The 18,270-nt window shown below is 45.8% G+C and overlaps 1 protein-coding gene across 2 annotated transcripts in view; it reads left to right on the forward strand.

The window, feature by feature from the left end:
* Positions 1 to 18,270, forward strand: part of PCSK2 (proprotein convertase subtilisin/kexin type 2) — a 272,000-nt gene that overhangs the window by 144,666 nt on the left and 109,064 nt on the right. For both annotated transcript variants that reach the window (XM_042931671.1, XM_042931672.1), the window contains 3 exons: positions 399 to 512; positions 2,696 to 2,804; positions 11,224 to 11,261. In XM_042931671.1, coding sequence (XP_042787605.1) covers positions 399 to 512; positions 2,696 to 2,804; positions 11,224 to 11,261 — 261 coding nt within the window. The remainder of the gene's footprint in view (positions 1 to 398; positions 513 to 2,695; positions 2,805 to 11,223; positions 11,262 to 18,270) is intronic.

The following is an 18,270-nucleotide window of genomic DNA, read 5'->3' on the forward strand; positions in this document are numbered from 1 at the left end:
GAAAGCCTTCCAGAAAAATAATCCATGCAGTTTTGACTCTCTCCCTCCCTGAGTCCACATCAAGCTTCCTTACTTAATAGAAGTATTGGGTTGCTTTGTTTATTTCCCTCAACAACCCCTACCACCTTTTCTTCCTTGAGAGTACTTTTCTCTGTCGAATTCTCATTTTAAAGAAACTCACTTTGAGGCATCACCAAGGCCAATTTATTCAGCACAGAGAGGAGCAAATGCTTTCAGAAAATAATCATAGAGAGCAGAGTGTACAGGAGATGAACTTGGCTTCTGCAGAAAAAAAAGAAAACACCTTATGTACAAATGGAATTTGAGTTCATGGAAATGAATTCCAGAAGAAGGTGTTCAGGTTGATATTCAGGTGTTCTGCCAATATGTCATTTCAGGTAAAGATGGCCTTGCAGCAGGAAGGATTTGACAGAAAGAAGCGGGGGTATAGAGACATCAATGAGATTGACATCAACATGAATGATCCTCTTTTTACAAAGCAGTGGTATCTGGTAAGCATCTCCGTATTATTCCTAACATTTCCCACCTTGAGACTTTGGATAAAAGACTCATTTCTATTTCCTCATTATTCTATGGAATGTCAGCCAGCATCTGACTCCATGAACCTCTCTGTCCCCTCTGATACGTATTGATTTTCTATCACCACCCATACATCATGTTCCCTAATCTGTTTCTTCTGGAACTGCTAAATAGCCATGATCTCTGCTGATCAGATTGCTCCAGACTCTGAAAAAGCACACCAGTGCATGAGGGGAGACTTGCAAAATCATGCAGAAGTTGAGTCAAGGGTCTAGGGGGAGTAATCCAAGGGTTTCAACAGGCAAAGTGATGGGAGGACATAATGAAACCACAGGCATAAGAGAAAGAATCAGGCGACTTCACAAGGGACAAGCAAGAGAGCTCAAAGACCAAAGCAATGAAAGTAGCATCCATTAGTTCTTCCTAAAATAATGGCAGGAAGTCACATCCATGGTGCTTCACTGATGCAGGATTCAAGGCCTGGGGGTCCAATCTGTCAGGTGAAGTGAGTATTTTCTGGCCCACCAACATCCTCCGTGGCCCATTTGGACAGGTTGGGTTATATTTAAAAGAGACTCAGAGCCTCTAAACCAATCTATCTGCAGGCCATCTTGAAGGGAAAGGAGTGAGTAATTTTAAAATACGAGTGATGCTTCACCTTATTTAAGATCAAAAGGTGATGAGCAGGAAAGAAGACTAAATTATAGCCCTGTGGACTGATACTTTTATGGGAATGCATCACAACTTACCTCTTGGATCTTCACAGCTCGACTGTGCCCTTGGCTTTTTGGCATGGAATCCCACAAATCTGATCTGGGCAAGTGAAAAAGGCTTCTGTGTGTTAATCACGTTAGGCTACCATGGGTCTTGCAATCACAACCAACCCCCAAATCACACTGGCTTAACAAATTGAAGCTGTTGCCCACTCACTATACGTCCAACACTTCCTATTTCCTCATGGACCCAGTCTCCATCTCAGCTCCATCTCGACCCCTGCTCTCAAGAGCACCTCAACAAGGGGAAGGAGCAGGGCACACACTGGCGCCCTAAGGCTTCTGCCTGGATGTGACAATTGACGCCCGAGCTCACATTCCATTGGCCAAAACCAGTCACGTGGGCATTCTACTAACTTCCAAAGTAATAGAGAGTGTAATCTTAACATGTGCCTGGAAGACCAGTCGTTTTTGCAAAAAGCGCTAATGATATCCACACAGCGTTTTAGCAACGGGTCACTGTGGGCTTCTGCCGATACAAATTCTGACTGCGCTGTTTCCACAACTCATCTTTGAGAAAACCTGCACAGGACAAAGATGGATGAAAAGAAGGCAGTGAACCTATTTATCTGGAATTCCTTTGTTTCCTTTTTTGAATTTTTGTTAGGGAAAGGACTGTTTTCCTCCATTAGAACAAGCACTAAAAGTGAACCAACTATCTTTAATCAGTTCCTCAGACATTTTTAAGCAAGATTTGGTGTGGTGGTACTGAAATTAAAGGTAAATAGGATGTGCTCTCTCTCGCAAAGCATATCGTTATTGAGCAAGGAAATCACATTCAAATAAGAATAATCCAAGAAAGTATGTGCTAAATTCAAAATATGAGGTATAAATAAGGACTACAAGAGTGAGCATTTAATTCCAAATTGGAGAGTTTCTTGCAATAGCAGCTTTAAGGAGTTTAAGGATAGCAATCCAATCATAAGAGATGGAAGGATTGAGGGGCGCCTGGGTGGCTCAGTCAGTTAAGTGTCTGATTAGGCTTAGGGCATGATTACGAGTTCAAGCCCCGCATGAAGCTCTGTGCTGACAGCCTGGAGCCTGGGGCCTGCTTTGGATTCTGTGTCTCCCACTCTCTGCCCCTCCCCCATGCTCTCTCGCGCTCTCTCTCTCTCAAAATAAATAAACATTAAAATGCAAGAGATAGAGGGATTGAAACTGTGTTTGCATAATTACATAACATAGAAACGTCAATTATGTACATTTAAAAAAATGGAGGGAGAAGGCTGGAAGAGGTGGATGGGGAAACATCCGTAAGTATGGTTTCCTGGAAGACTTGGCCTTTGAGTTGGCCCTGGAATACCAGACAGCTGCAAACATTTAGACAGGTGCTTTACTGCACCAGACTAACAAGATTCTCTGCTTTGGAATTCCTGAACCAGATCAACACAGGGCAAGCCGATGGCACTCCTGGTCTTGATTTGAATGTGGCAGAAGCTTGGGAGCTGGGATACACAGGGAAAGGTGTCACCATTGGAATTATGGATGATGGTGAGTATTTCAAAGCCTTTGCATCATTTGGAAGCAAGTGTGTCTTTGCATGCCTTTGCAATATAAAAGATTCACTGTTTGGGGGCTCAGTCAGTTAAGCGTCCAACTCTTGATTTCGGCTCAGGTCATGATCTCACAGTTTGTGAGTTCGAGCCCCTCACTGGGCTCTGCGCTCCCAGGGCGGAGCCTGTTTCAGATTCTCTGTCTCCCTTTCTCTGCCCCTCCCCTGCTTGCTTTCTCTATCTCTCTCAAAAATAAATAAATGTTAAAACAAATTTTTTTAAGAAAGATTCACTGTTTTGGAGATGCTGCTAAACTCAACCACCATCTATATTGTGGCAAAATCCTTCCCTTTCTCCAGATCAGTGGTCCTCAAACTTCAGGATGCCTTTAACAAATATTTATTGGATTAATAAAGAAAAAAATGAATGAAGGAAAACTGACCATCACTGACCTGTAATTTCTTATTGAGCCACTGTTTATACCTTGCCTCCAATATCTTCTAAACCCACTTGTGTTTATCATCTATTTCTCCAGATCCACAGTCTAGTGCAATAGCCACTGACCATATGTGGCAATTTACACTGAAGTTTAAATTAATTGAAGCCAAATCAAATTAAAAATTCAATTCCTCAATCACCTTAGCCTCATTTCAAGTCCTCAATGACCACAAGGGGCGAGCTAGCGGCTGCTGAAATTCAATTCAACTTTACTATCATCACAGAAAGTTCTATTACACAGTGTGGTTTTACATCCACAAAATAGCTTTTTGGTAACAGGATTGGAGTCTGGAGAAATTTCGACTTTATTGCTACTTTCAGAATGAACCCTGGTAAAGCAGACCTTGAAAACATTTTATGACATATGCCCCCTATAAGATGTTATTTTACCCCCTATGCCTGCCAGACAAACTATTTCCTATAGTTTGTGATACAAAAACCAATGCGTTTGATGAATTGGTGTTTTTGTAACTATACGCGTCCTTGGCTCTGCCAAGGTCCTGGAGAATCTCTGCCCTGCGGTCATGTCACTGGGGAGATACTCTTGTCCTTCATCAGCCGCCTGGATCCTCCAGGAAAAGGTCCCCTGTGCGGCTGTGCTCTATTGACGCAATTACACAGAAAGCCTATACAGAGATGAAACAATGGAGCCTTTCCCTTCTGAAGCGCCTCAAAGAACACTATGCTCTCCAAAGCAAGCCTTTGAAGCCAAATTAATGGTGACACAGGGAGCCGGCATGCTTAGAATTGGTGCTGTCTTCTCACAGTCTCATTAAATATCCACAGAAAAACAATGCCTCGTGTTTTCTGATGTGTGAGAGGTTTTGAAGTGGATGTAAAAGCTTTCTCCGGTGGCCGAGGGCTTTCACAAGAAGAAAGGAGCTCTGCAGGAGAAAGTACGCGTGTGAACTTGGATGTTGGGAGCTTATGATTGTTTCTTCCTTCCTAATGCTTTGGAAACCAAAAGTGGCTAAGCCAGCTCACCCGGGAGAAAGATGCACCTACGTTTGGGGGAAGTCTGCCTAGGATATACTGTAATCACACAGCATCTGGGGGACTCGAGGGGCACCCTAAAATTGGCACTGCGGTAGCCACAGAGAGGCACATTGCTCCTACAAAAATTCCAACAGCCCGTGCTGCCCATGTCAGAATTCTTTCTTTACCGGAAGAAAGGGGGAAGATGAGCCCTGACTCTGATCCATCTTTCCTGGCTTGAGAAGCCAAACCCTTTAGGAAAGAAAGTCTTGGGCCACCTGGGTGGCTCAGTTGGTTGAGCATCCAACTTCAGCTCAGGTCACGATCTCGCGGTTCATGAGTTCAAGCCCCGCATCGGGCTCCATGCTGACAGCCCAGAGCCTGCTTCGGATTCTGTGTCTCCCTCTCTGTCTGCCCCTCTCTCGCTCACGCTCTGTCTCTCTCTCTGTGTCTCTCAAAAATAAACATTAAAAAAAATTTTTAGAAAGAAAGTCTCAGCAGAGTTTACTGTTTGGTATTATTTCTTCTGCTTTAGTAGCCTTTGGGAATCCCCACAGAACTGAACTCTCTGCCCAACCCCCCATTTAAACTCCTATCTTCTCCGCTTTTTTGGTCATCTACTGCTACAGAACAAACCACCCCAAAATTGAGTGGCTTAACACAACCACCCCGCTGTTCTCTCTCACAGTTCTGTGGGTTGACCTGGCTCAGCTGGAAAGTTCTGTTATTGGTCTCCCTGGGGTCTTTTACGCAGCTGGGGTCAGAATGCAACTGGGGCCAGTGTCGACTGGAGGCCTGACCGGGATGCTCAAATGGCTCGGCCTCCCTTCCGCTCCACGTAGTGCCAGGACCTCTCCTCTCAACACGGTCTCCCCAGCAAGGTGGTTGGATTTCTTACAGATGGCTTAGGGACCCAATGTTCATTCTAAGAAATGAGAAGTGGAAGCTTCCAGGCCACCTGTAGGCTGGACATGGAATGAGCAAGCATTACTCTACCACTTCTGTTGGATGAGTGGTCTCAGGGCTAGATCCCAGAGGAGGGGGAATAGGTTCCACACCCTGGCTGTGGAAAGAAACGAAGGATTTGTGACCGTCTTTAATTCAGCGCATGCTTATTCAGTATGGCAACTGAAGAAGAGAAAGACTACCAAGCTGTTCTCCAAATCCGCTTTGGAATAGTAAGACAAACACATTTGAGACATGAGTGGCCTCCTACGCAACAAGGACGATGCTTGGCAGCCGTCACTGTGTCATTGGGCACCTCTGCCCTAACACCTAGAATGGGAAGCACTATGGTGAGGCTGGGAGCATCAGTGGATGGTATGGTATCATTTCCCAGATATTTGCTTAACAAGATATCATTCCCAACCAAGGTAAAGACAGACACAGATACTGACCTTCATACCTAAGAGCAAAATAAACATCATATTTTATAATCATTGGCTCTTTATTTTGGCCTCCATGGGAAATAATTTGATTATCTGCATGTGGAAGAGTCAATCTATAGACAGCCCAGTTTTAAAAGCCATTTACACTCTCTGGTTGCACAACTCCGAACTAGGCCAACATCCTCTCTGCCAAATCCAATGACTCAATACATGCTCAATAAATATCCGCTTTCGGGCGCCTGGGTGGCTCAGTCAGTTAAGCATCGACTCTTGATTTCAGCTCAGGTCGTGATCTCACGGGCATGGGATCCAGCCCCACGTCAGGCTCAGCACTGATAGCACAGAGCCTGCTTGGGATTCTTCCTCTCCCTCTGTCTCTGCCCCTCCCCTGCTTGTGTTCTCTCACTCTCTCTCAAAATAAATGTTTAAAACACGTATCTCCTACTTTCATTTCGATGCAACTTAATGTCATTTCCATACACTACACATCAATAGGAGAGTACCTCCACGGTTAGCTGCGGCTCAAAGGGGCAGAAAGCATTTCTTAAAGGTTTGCTCTGATGTTCCGGGCATGTATGTAGATGTCAGCGAGGACCCCACTTAATGATAACAACTCAGCCCCTTTGTTGCAAATAGAGTTGTTTCACATTGGAAACTTGAGCTGGAAAACAGGATGTGGCCATAACAAGACACAGAGATGGATAGGAGCCACCAGCCATCACCGGCACAGTTCAGGACAGGTGCAGGCTTTCGGGGTCAAAGATGGTCAGCGAAGGCAGGAGTCAAGGCCGTTAGTCAACATCAGATGGAGCCAAGGAAGTAAGACTGAAGGCCAGGGAGGCAGGGTCAGAGAGAACTTCAAGCTGAAATAACAATGGAAACTAACATTTCTTGAGTGCTCACTGTGTACTAGGCACTGCCTGACAATTTAGAAACACAGTCACAATTATCCTGTAAGATTCGTACTATTACCCACATTTTGCAGATGAAGAAACTAAGGTTTAGGGAGACAAAAAATTACCCAAACTGATCTGAACCACCATCTTCAGTGCTTGAAGCCCACCCCTTGGCTCTGCCCCCTGGTGGGTCTTTGTGAGTGGGATCTCCTCCTTTTAAGTGGAGGTCCAAGCTTAAGGACCAGGCAGTCAGCCACACTTTCCCAAGAGAGTTAGAAGTCTGCATCACATAGGAAAGCAGTGCTTTCTCCCCTAACTTGGGTTTCATGGTTCTCAGAAGGGCCATTGGGGTATCTGTTCCAGTCATTATTCCTGTGTAACGAATGACACCAACCTTTAGCAGCTTAGATTAACTCTTTATTTTGCTCATGATTTTGTGGCACAGGAACTCAGGGAGAGCCAGTCTGGGCACTTCTCATTCGAGATTTATCAGACAGTTGTGGGCAGATGTTGGCTGGGCTGCAGTCATCCAAAGGCTCAGCTAGGGTGGACGTCCATGGCTCATTCCCATAGCTGGCCGTTGACATTGGCTCCTGTAGCTCAGCTGAGCCTTTCATACCACGGGCCGACATATGGGCTTCTTCCGTGGCAGCTGGCTTCCCCCAAGTGGACCAGTGTCTAAAGGGAACTGGTGGAAGATGTCTGGCCTTTTCTGACCTCGCCTTGAAAGTCATGCAACATCTTATTGGTAGAAGCAGTTGTAGCCCACTCAGATGAAAGAGGAGAAAACACACCTACCTCCAAAGGAGGTGTGTGGTATTGTTATACGTCTCAACCAAACTACTAACTAGGAATTGTAACTAGGAATATGTACATGGAGCTCCTTGGTAATTCCCCAAGGTCTCCAGAACCATCAGAGCTTCCTGAGAATTTGGACTATTGTGGATTAGACTTTCTCAAAACGCTGACACTGATGACAGGATACTAATGTAAAATATAACCAAGTAATTGTCCTTTGCATACCACAGCGCGTTGTGATTGGCTGGCAATGAGCTGGTCCCCCCTGTAGACTGGGAGCCATACATAGTTGAACAGTTCAGATTCTGTGTCTTACACAGTCTATGATTTTCCAGGACCTACATAGTGCCTGGCATTCACTGCTGGAAATAAACCAATGAGTGAAGAATAAAAATGAATACATTAATAATACAAGAAATAAAACATAAATAAGAGTTGACTGAGAAAATGTATTCAGTACATTCCACCTGAAAAGATAATCAAATATACAAAAATATTAAAATACTCTTTAATTACCAGACCATTATTTTCATACTTCATTTAGTTCGTTGTTTCTTTTTTGAATCATGTCTGTCATCCCTCATGGTTCTATCAATCTCTTCTTTCTTAGACCAAAGACTGTATCTATTCTAACTTAACACTTAGTCTTCCCCTCAACCTAATTCAAGATCCTTCATTTTAATTAGGCAAATGTTATCTTATTTTAATTTTAATTTCCTTCAGGTCTCTTATCTCTCTGCCTTGATATTTTCCTTTCACAGAGAATAGACTACTATTTCTCAGAAAATTTCTGATCCAGACGACTTGCACTATCAGAACATGAAATCGTGTTTTAAAAACTGACTCCCTGGGTGGCTCAGTCAGTTAAGTGTCCGACTCTTGGCTTCGGCTCAGGTCACGATCTCACGGTTCGTGGATTCGAGCCCTGCATCGGGCTTCGAACTGTTTGGAGCCTGATTGGGATTCTCTCTCCCTCCCTCTCTACCCCTACCCTGCTGGCTCTGTCTGTCTGTCTCTCTCGAGAATAAATAAACACTAAAAAAAATTTTTTAATGTTTATTTATTCTCGAGAGAGAGGCAGAGTATGAGCAGGGCGGGGGAGGGGGGGGCAGAGAGCGAGGGAGACACAGAAGCAGGGTCCAGACTCTGAGTTGTCAGCACAGAGCCAGACGCGGGGCTCAAACTCACAAACCATGAGATCATGACCTGAGCCGAAGTCGGACGCCTAACCGACTGAGCCACCCAGGGGCCCCTTAAAAAAAATTTTTTTTTAATAAAAATAAAAACTGACTCCCTGCATGGAATAGGAGCTCGCTCCATCCGTTCTGCACCTCGACCTCGTATTGGAGTTCTTCCAAGAACGGTGCACTCCCTCGGGGGAAATACCCAGGTGTCTAAAGTCAGCTTGATTTGTTGGGGAGGTGTATCATCTGGGATTGTGCGTACTGGATGCTTCTGCCTCAGAGTGTCTGGGAGGGAGGCTTGTAGCTGGCCTTCCCGAGGTGTAGGTGTGGCTACACATACAACCAGGATCTTCTTACACAGTATGAGCATGAATAGAAGGACAATTATGCCGGGGTCCCGGACTGGCGTAATCAGCAGAGCATGCAACTCTTGATCTCAGGGTCTGGAGTTCCAGCCCCACGTGAGGTGTAGAGATCACTAAAGAAATAAGCTTAAGAAGTATAATTATGCCAAAAAAAATCGATGCCCTGCTAGAAAAGAAACATATTTTCTGTGTGCATGTCTATGTTTAACTTATCTGTTACAAAATATTTTGCCTGACATTGAGTTCACAAACCATAACCAACTGCAACAAATATGTACAATAATTTGATTTCAACACAATATTCTAAGACCAAGGAGATTTTTAAAACTATTTCTGCTCTTCTGAATTATCCACAGGACTCTAATGATGTGGTAGGTGATGCTATTAAGGGTGATGACCGTAAATATAACTTATCGGGTGTTTACTACATGCTAAACACTTTCACCGAATCGGCCCTCATCTTGAACGCTGCTTTGCAAGGTACATAATATTCCTGTTTCAAAGATGAGGAAACGGAAGCTCCAGGAGATGATGCCGCCTGGCTGAAGCCTCACAATTATTATAGTGTCTGAGCCTAGAAGATAACTGGATCTGCTGGTCTCCATAGCTTGTGCTCATTCCCAACCCATCCCACAGCTGAAAGAGACAATTTCTGAATAAGGGTCCAGGACAGGGCTTGCAACCTTTAAAATATGAGTCTCTGGATCTTCTTTTAAAAAAAAAAAAAAAAAAGTTTATTTATTTATTTTGAGAGAGAGAGAGATTGCACGCAAGTCAGGGAGGGGCAGAGAGAAAGGGAGAGACAGAATCCCAGGGAGGCTCTGCACTGACAGTGCAGAACCCGATGTGGGACTCAAACTCCCCAACCGTGAGGTGATGACCTGAGCTGAAGTAGGACGCTTACCCAACTGGGACACCCAGGCGCCCCTAGTCTTTGAATCTTTTAACCCCTGTCCTTGCACAATCGTTGGGGGGGGGGGGGGGGGGGGGGAGGAGGAGGAGGATGGTGGGTGGTAAGTGATAGGCTATACTCTCTTAGACTATAGGAGGCAGCCATCTGAACCCTTCACATGTCAAAATATCAGCAGCAAAATGTAACATATGTTCTGTAGAATGGTGACTCCCAGTCCAGAAATTTCTTGCGCAACCAGAAGAAAACAAAGGAAGATTTCTTTTTTTGAGATAAACATCCTGATACTGGTTCTTTTTTACGTGGGGCAAAGCTGTAACAGCAGCCAGGCCTCAGTGTGCTCACAGGGAAGATGCTACCTATCAGAGGCACTGAGTGATACCTCTAGCTTTTAAATATGGCAAACCCAACAGAGCTACTGAATGTCAATGGAGCTAATGCCACTGATCACACCCCCACTTGGTGGAGAAGAAAACAAGCTCAGAGGGGCCAAGCACTTGGCCTGAAGTCACCAGGCCAGCTGGCGGCACTGCTGAGGTCCAAACTCGGGTCTTTGACTCCAAAACCTTCACTCGTGACCATTATGTCAGGTGGTGCAGGAACCTGGCCGGTTTTGCAAAGGGCTGGATGTTCAGGTGTAACTGCTGCAAAGGTTCTACGGCTCTGCAGACCTGGACGAGAGTTCCAGTGTGGCCTTGAATTTCCACGTGCTTGCAGAGGTTCACCTGTGATGGAATGCGCTGGTGCTGGTAATTCTACCCTTATAACCAATCTTGGGCAACAAGACAGGCCACGTCCAGGAGAAAGCACGGGGCTGGTGCAGGGAGGCTGAAGTCTCGGGCTTCCTGGAAAGCCACGTTCCTCAGAGACAAGCATCAGCTCCCACCCAGGACACTTCATCCGAAGACATTTGCTCTCTGCCTAATCGCCTTTTCCCACGCAGCCTGTGTTCCTCTTATTATCTCCGTGCCAGAGGACGCTCCCCTAATCCATGGCTGTCTGTACCCTGTTAAATAATAATCGTTTTTCCTCCCCAGGGCCACTTTCATTTCAAAAGAAATGTCTGCTGGTGCTTTGGAAATGTCAGGATTTTCACAAATCTTAGATCGCTGCTCTGATGAACCATCCATCTTGCAGCCACTAAGCCCCTTAGTACTGACATTTATGTCAGAAGTCTTATCCCAGGGCCCCAGCTTTAACTGGCTTCGCCCCTCTGACGCATCTGGTGGGTACGCCCCACCCTCACTCGGGAACGGAAACGCAAGCCTGGGACTAAGGCACAGGGGCTCACCCCGTCCAACTGTCCTGGCGCCAGCCCCACCAGGAGGGCACTTTCTTGAGCAACTTTCCGGAGGACACAGTGGCAGGTATTAACCTTTCATCTTGTGGTGGTCTTTTCACAGGGATTGACTACCTGCACCCGGACCTGGCCTCGAACTATGTAAGTACCAGCCGATCTGCACGGGCGGGGGGCACACACACAGAAACACATGCACGCATGCGCACACCTGCACGCTAGCCCGGCCCCTCTTGCCTCAGCTCAGGCCCGAAGCAAAGGGACAAAGCGTGGAGCCTGGCAGCAGGTAACGGTAGTGGCTTTGTGAGAAGACGATGAGGAAACTTGGGGTCTGAAAGAACAGAGCCAAGAGACAAGGGAGAGACGAAGAAGAGAGAGCCTCGGCAAGGTTTCCCATCAGCTCTCGATGAGGATATTGAATTGAAGGGTGGAAATGAGCCGTTTGGGTTCTCGCTGGATAAAACCAATCGCAAAAAGCCAAAAAGAGGGGCACTTCACATCGCAACCGTAGCTTTATGAAAGCAAGGACGTCATCTTTTTTTATTGTTTTTGTGCTTAGGAGCACCCCACCCCGGCTTTCCCCTGCAACGCTGAGCGCACCATTTGGTATCTCTTGACGAGTAAGACATATTAACAGAAAATCGTAATAAACACTGTTGAGCTAGACCCACGTGCTCTAACTTCTTACATAGCAAATCAAACACTGCTTTCCTGATGAAACCTGCAAACCCTTTCAACATGAAGAGATTGCTTTATGTTAACCCCAGGGAGCATCCTAGTCAAGCACTGCTGTGTCTGCTTGAAATTATCCAAACTATTACTAAGCTGTACTTTTCCTATAACCTCCAGATCTAAGGGTTTTTTTTCAATGTTACTTTAGTTAGCTTAAGAGACTCACAGTTGGAAGAATGTAGACTTAGGTAAAGATTGTTAACAAGCAGAAGCGTTGGGAGATCAACGTTCTGGGTTATTCATCCTAGAAGGTATGTGTGTCCACACTGCAAAGAGAGAACAAAGTTTATCATCTGTTTAGTGCATTAAGCATCAGGAAAGGAAGCACCGATGTGCTGAGCTTCTATTTGCTTCATGGGTCTTACAAATCTAGAGGAGTATACTTTGGGCTATCTTTTGGAATAATAATTTTTTTAAAGGGTTGGGGGCACCTGGGTGGCTCAGTCAGTTAAACGTCCACCTCTTGATTTCGGCTTAGGTCATGATCTCACAGTTTGTGAGTTTGAGCCCCACATCGGGCTGTGTGCTAACAGCACAGAGCCTGCTTGGGATTCTCTGTCCCTCTCTCCCTGCCCCTCCCTTGCTTGCTCTCTCTCTCTCTCTCTCTCTCAAAATAAATAATGTTTTTAAATTTTTTTAAAAAAGAAAAGAATTTAAAGAAAAGTTAAATGAACCATTGGTACAGTCCAGCCAATATGCCCCCAGAAAGAAAGAACAGAAATTAAATCGAAGTTTTATTCCCAAAGAGGAGAATCCACCTCTGCTGAGAAGACACTAAGAAACGGCCTGGGAGCTGCAGATTCTATCTCAGCACCCATCTGCTGTGTCTGAGGAAACAGTTCCCGCCTCCTCTCTGTGACCTTCCCCCACTGCAAGTACCATGGAGCTGACTCCTTGGCTGTTCCTCTGCCTCCTTAAATTTTTTAAATTAAAAAAAAAATTTTTTTTAATGTTAATTTATTTTTGAGAGAGAAAGACAACATGTGCACATAAGCAGGGGAGGGGCAGAGAGAGAGAGACACACACACACACACAGAATCCAAAGCAGGCTCCAGGCTCCAAGCTCTTAGCACAGAGCCCGACGTGGGGCTCAAACTCATGAACCGTGAGATCATGACCTGAGCTGAAGTCAGACGCTCAACCAACTAAGCCACCCAGGCACCCCTCCTCTGCCTCCATGCACGGCCTCATCTGCCTCCTCCAATGACCTCCCTTCCTCTGCGTCCCCAATAACTGCAGGGCCCTAAAGAGTTCTCAGAAGGAGAGAGTGGGAAAGGCGTGTGTTGCGTGTTCTCCAAGGCTCTGACACCCAGAGGCCTTTCCTTAGGAAGAGATGGCAGGGATGATAGTGTGCAGGGGCGGCCGGTTCCTCCTCAGAGGGCCACTCTCTGCACACAGAGGCATTTATATTCTTTTCACAGGCTGCTAAGGTTCCCCCCATCTCCAGGACCCAGCATCCTGCAGAGCTGCCAAATAGGGTTTTATTCATTTCCACAAACCAATGTTACTGCATCTTACAGCTCGTAGGACCTCAGGGTGGAGTGGCTGTCAGACGGGCTGGCGGCTGTCAGTGCCTGGCCTCCCTCCAGCCAGTCCAGGACCTCTGCAGGTCACTTCTGTGTCCGATGAATGGACACTGCGCAAGGGAATCACTACACTATGGAAACATCCTGAGGTTACTCACATGGAGAGTGACCTAGGCACCCCTCCCTTCTCCCCCACCCCCCACCCCGCCCTTGTGCTTCTGGGACAGGCTGCCCCCAATGCCAGTTGCCAGAGTCCAAAGAGAGAGTAATTCACATGGGAAAACAACCCCCAGGGGCTCTGATGAATGGCAGGTACAACGCTAATCAACAGCGGGGTTCATCTGCCAGAAACCCGGATCTGAAATTGGAAAATGAAACATCCATGGAGGGAGGTGCCAAGCTCCTCTCTATTCTGCAATATCAGAATATATACCTGAACAACTCCATGGCTTCTATGAGCATTGTGTTCTTTTTTATTTTGTTTTCTTTCTTTCAAAAAAAAATTCCGATTAAAAAATACATACATGTTCTCTGTAGAAAACTTGGACAAATCACTATACAGACTCAAAAGCAGCCATGGCACCATTCTTAATATTTTAGCGTGTCTTGGGCTTTCACTTCTCTGTGTGTATTTTTAATGAAATTGGGCTCTGTTGCATGTACAGCACCCCTCTTCCACTTGACAAGTTGTAAATAGTTTTATAGTAGTAAATAGTCTTCAAAACATGATTATGAGGGCTACATAGTATTGTCTTATGCTGTGATTTATTTAAACATCCTAGTCCTTGGGGTCCCTGGGTGGCTCAGTCCATTAAGCATCCAACGCTTGATTTCAGCTCAGGTCGTGATCTCATGGCTCGTGAGATTGAGCCCTGCATCGGGCTTTGTGCGAACAACACGGAGCCTGCTTGGGATTCTTTCTCCCCTCCTCTTTCTGCCCCTTCCCTACTCTCTCTCTCTCTCTCTCTCTCTCTCTCTCTCTCCTCTCTCTCTCTCTCTCTCTCTTTCTCTCTCTCAAAATAAATAAACTAAAAAAAAATAGTTTAAACATCCCAATCCTCAATTATTGGACGAGTTTGCTTCCAATGGCTGTCTCAGAGAGGGAGAATGACAGATAGTGACAAGGATGCTTGAGGGACTCCCAACCATGACATACTCAGGACAGCTGAAAAAACTGGGGGGAAAACAGTAAGTAAGAAGCACGTTAGATACATTTTTACATATTTCAAATTCTCCATGAGGAATGAGACATTCAACTTATTCAGTACTTTCTCCCAAGAAAATCCCCGCCCACAAGTGCAGGACAAAGAGTATAGTTCAGTCAGAGGAAGAACTGTCCAGTCGCTGAGGTTACTAATCAAAGGAGTTAGGTCTCCTGGGAAATAATGAGTTCTCCATATCTGAAAATGGTCAAGGGGAGGGTTGATGGCCATTTGGTGGGGATGTTGTTGAGGAGATGACACTATCTCCTGTAAACTTAAACTAGACATCACCTAAGAATAGAACAGAACACATGAGTTCTGTCCAAAACTGCACGTTTTGACAGCTTCCATCCAGAGGAAGGTCCGAGTCTTCAACATTTATCAAACACTTGGAATCTTACCAAAAAATCATATATAATTATGCCTGGCTGTGAAGTGTTTCCACGTCATTGGTACAGGTGAAAAAACAGCATCCAGAGATCTCATTCTAAATTTCTCAGTGGAGAACTTGAACTTGAACTGGCTTGCTCCAGTCAGCATCTCTCTCGCCCCGTGTAGAGTTGGGAGTGACAACTTTGAAGCTACTAACCAACCAAATTTATCTTCTTTATTTTTAATTAAAAATTTTACACTATAATTAAGAGAATGAGAATGGCAAGTGGAGGAGAGCTGCCCGGGAGAGCAATGAAATCAGTGGACGGTGATAAACTCAAAAATTGTTTGAGTAAAGGATTAACAGGCAGCGTCACACTTTGTTAGGTGACTTAATGGCTCGGATGTGATGAGTTTGCCCAGCGCTTCTAGTGAAATGTGCTTTGGGAAGGTCTGTGTTTGGGTTTCTCCAGAAGCAGACCCTGAGACAAGAGTCAGAGTGCAAGTAGTTTATTTGGGAGGTGATTCTAGGAAGCAAGGAGAGAGGGGGGAATGAGATATGGAAGGGAAGGCAGGCCATAGATGGTGTGTTATCAAAGTCACCATGGGGAGAGGCTCCAACTCAAGCTCACTGGGGAATCCAGGAGATGGAGTAGAATATGCGGGCCAGGGCTGGGTTTTTGTTCATCAACTCCCATCAGTCATTGGTTGAAGGCTGGTCCTAGGGATGTGGATGTGAACATTCCAGCACCTCCTACCTTCCAGGGTCTCAGAGAAAGCCCTTGACAAAGAGACGTGGTGCAGGCAGCTGGACACAGCCCAGCAGGGACATGGGTGAGAGGCCAAAGGTCATATGGGCCTGGTTCTGGCAACATTCACATGGGTTAATGACCCTTAAATGTATTAAGGGTTTACAATAAACAGAAATGTATTGTGTGGAGAAAATTTCCTCTTGCTACTGATTATTTGCAATGAGAAGGGAAAGCTCTATCAGAGGTTCTTAGACGGCTATGACAAAAATTGCTTGATAACCAAATCAGGCAAAATGTTTCCCAAAGCAGAATTATTTTCAAAGCTTCTTTATTCTGTATATTAAAGAGACAAATATGAGGATGCTGGTACTCCAGTGTTCTCTCTATTTAAACTGAGAATTGAAATCGTTTGAAAACTGAAAATCAGTATATAAATGTAAGTCATTAGTGCTAATTTAATTCAACAAATCTACAGTGAATCTGTTGATTGTTAGGGGCAAAGGATAATAAGAGACACTTCTTTTATTATTACTCTATGGTTCTGTGATTGAATTTTATCCGAGGGATCCAGTCCCCCTGGTCAATGCTCACTATTCCAAATGATTAAAATCCTCCTTTCTCCATCCCGACAGTAATAACATGGAATGGGTATTGGCCAAGAAACAATTTTAGACCGAGTCAAAATCAGAGTTCCTGTTCTCTCTGTGCAAACGGTCTGGATGTATGCTCGAACTCAGTTGAATCCCTGTGTGTTGAGCCTGCTATAGGCAAGCCCCCAGAGGAAGAGGGAAACCAGACAGGGTTGTTCTCCAGAGGAGTCCGAGTCAGTGAGGACACAGGTGTGGGATGCATCTAACAGGTGAGGGGCAGGCAGGCAGGCAGGGCTGTTCATCACTTTACGCTGCAGCCCCCAGGTGGTGACCACCATAGGTCTGTGCTCACAGTACTGGTCCAAGCCTAGGGGTCCTTCCAGATGTACAGAAAAGAGGGAAACTCCTTCAAGAACATGTGAAGGGTGACGGAGGTGGCAGCTTTCAGAGGAGGGGCGGGGGGTACAGAACTGAGCATCTCCTGCTTTGCTCCAAGGCCTGCTCTGCTGAGGTACAGGGGCGAAGAAATGGCTAGTGGTTCTGTATAATCTAAGAAGAGTCTTCTCGCTGTAGTTTGGTGTTTTCTCAGAGGCATACCTGAGACAGAGATTTAAAGGCAAGTCGTTTATTTGGGAAAAGATCCCAGGAAGCACTAGCCGGGGAGAAGGGAAGTGATATCAGAAAGGAGAGCGGCCAAGAAAGGGTTTGTTAGGCAGCCAATTACCACTGAGGGCTAATGGGAGCTTGATCTGACTGTAGCACTCTGGGAAGCAGTGTAGACAGAGCCTTCTCAGAGTTATCACCCAACTCTTGTCAATCAGTGGTTGAAGGCTGTGCCCAGAAGCAGGTATAGGGTGGGGAGATCGGGGGCTAACTCCCTGGCTCTCCTGGCCTCCCCACCATACACGCAGAATAGAGTCAGTGGATAGGGAGTCTTCAGACACAGAGTGGCAGGTGCCGGAAGCTGAAAATCAGCCAGCAAGGGTGGGATTATAGTATGACAACAGTGGGAAACTGAGTCAAACCTGAGTGTGACAACTGGCTCCCTAATTCATAGCTTTGCAGCCTTAGACTAACCCTGTAAACCCCCTTGAGCTTTAATTTCTTCATTTGTGAAATGGGAAAAACGAACATCAGGTTTGTTGCGTGGTATCATTGAGATAATGTGGGGGGGTGGGGGCAGATACACAAATGTTTATCTCCTTCGCAAAAGAGTTGAGATTACAACTTCACACGACGGCAGCTTGTCCTGCTGGAGGAGAAGCAGGGGAATGCCTTAAAAAACCAGTGCCATCGTTCGGTGCACTCCACAGTCAGCTCAGAGTTCTCAAAAGAGAAAAAGGGCGCCTCGTCCAGACTTAAGGGTAAGGTCATGAGCTTGTAAAGCTGAAGCCAAAAGAGTGGAAGTTACCAAAGAGACTCTATGAGATTTCTCTGAAAGGTAAAGTGTGTTTTATTTGAAAAAATAAGAGATTTATTTGAAAAAGAACACCCAGGCAAACAGGTGACACAGGGAGAAAGAAAACCCTGGCTCACGGCCAGGGATATAATGAAGGATGGCCCTGGGAAGGAGAATTTCGGATCCACACGCCGCTTCTCTGTCACAGATCTTTGAACTAAAAGGATATCCATGGATATTCAGAGGGGAGGGCTAATTTCCAAGGCGAGTGTAGGGATGGTAAGACAGCAATTTTTCCAAATGGGGATTTCTCCAGGCCAGGGAATGACATCTCCAGATGTTTACGTGACCACAGGGCAGGCCGCAGGCATCTACCCTGCTGGCAGGGGTGATGGGCTGCGTCTTTCCCGAGAGCCTTCATCTTTCCGCTGGGAAACTGTGGGTCACCCTCCGAGCAGCCCCTGGACCCTGTGCTGAAAATCGATGCAGATTCACCTGCTCTTGCAGGAGTTTCTCCATGGACTGTAGAAGAACACATTCACCAACTACCCATCTTTCCCTAGACCTGTGGCTTCTGCTG

Source organism: Panthera leo, chromosome A3, assembly GCF_018350215.1.
Source record: "Panthera leo isolate Ple1 chromosome A3, P.leo_Ple1_pat1.1, whole genome shotgun sequence".
Lineage (NCBI taxonomy): Eukaryota > Metazoa > Chordata > Mammalia > Carnivora > Felidae > Panthera > Panthera leo.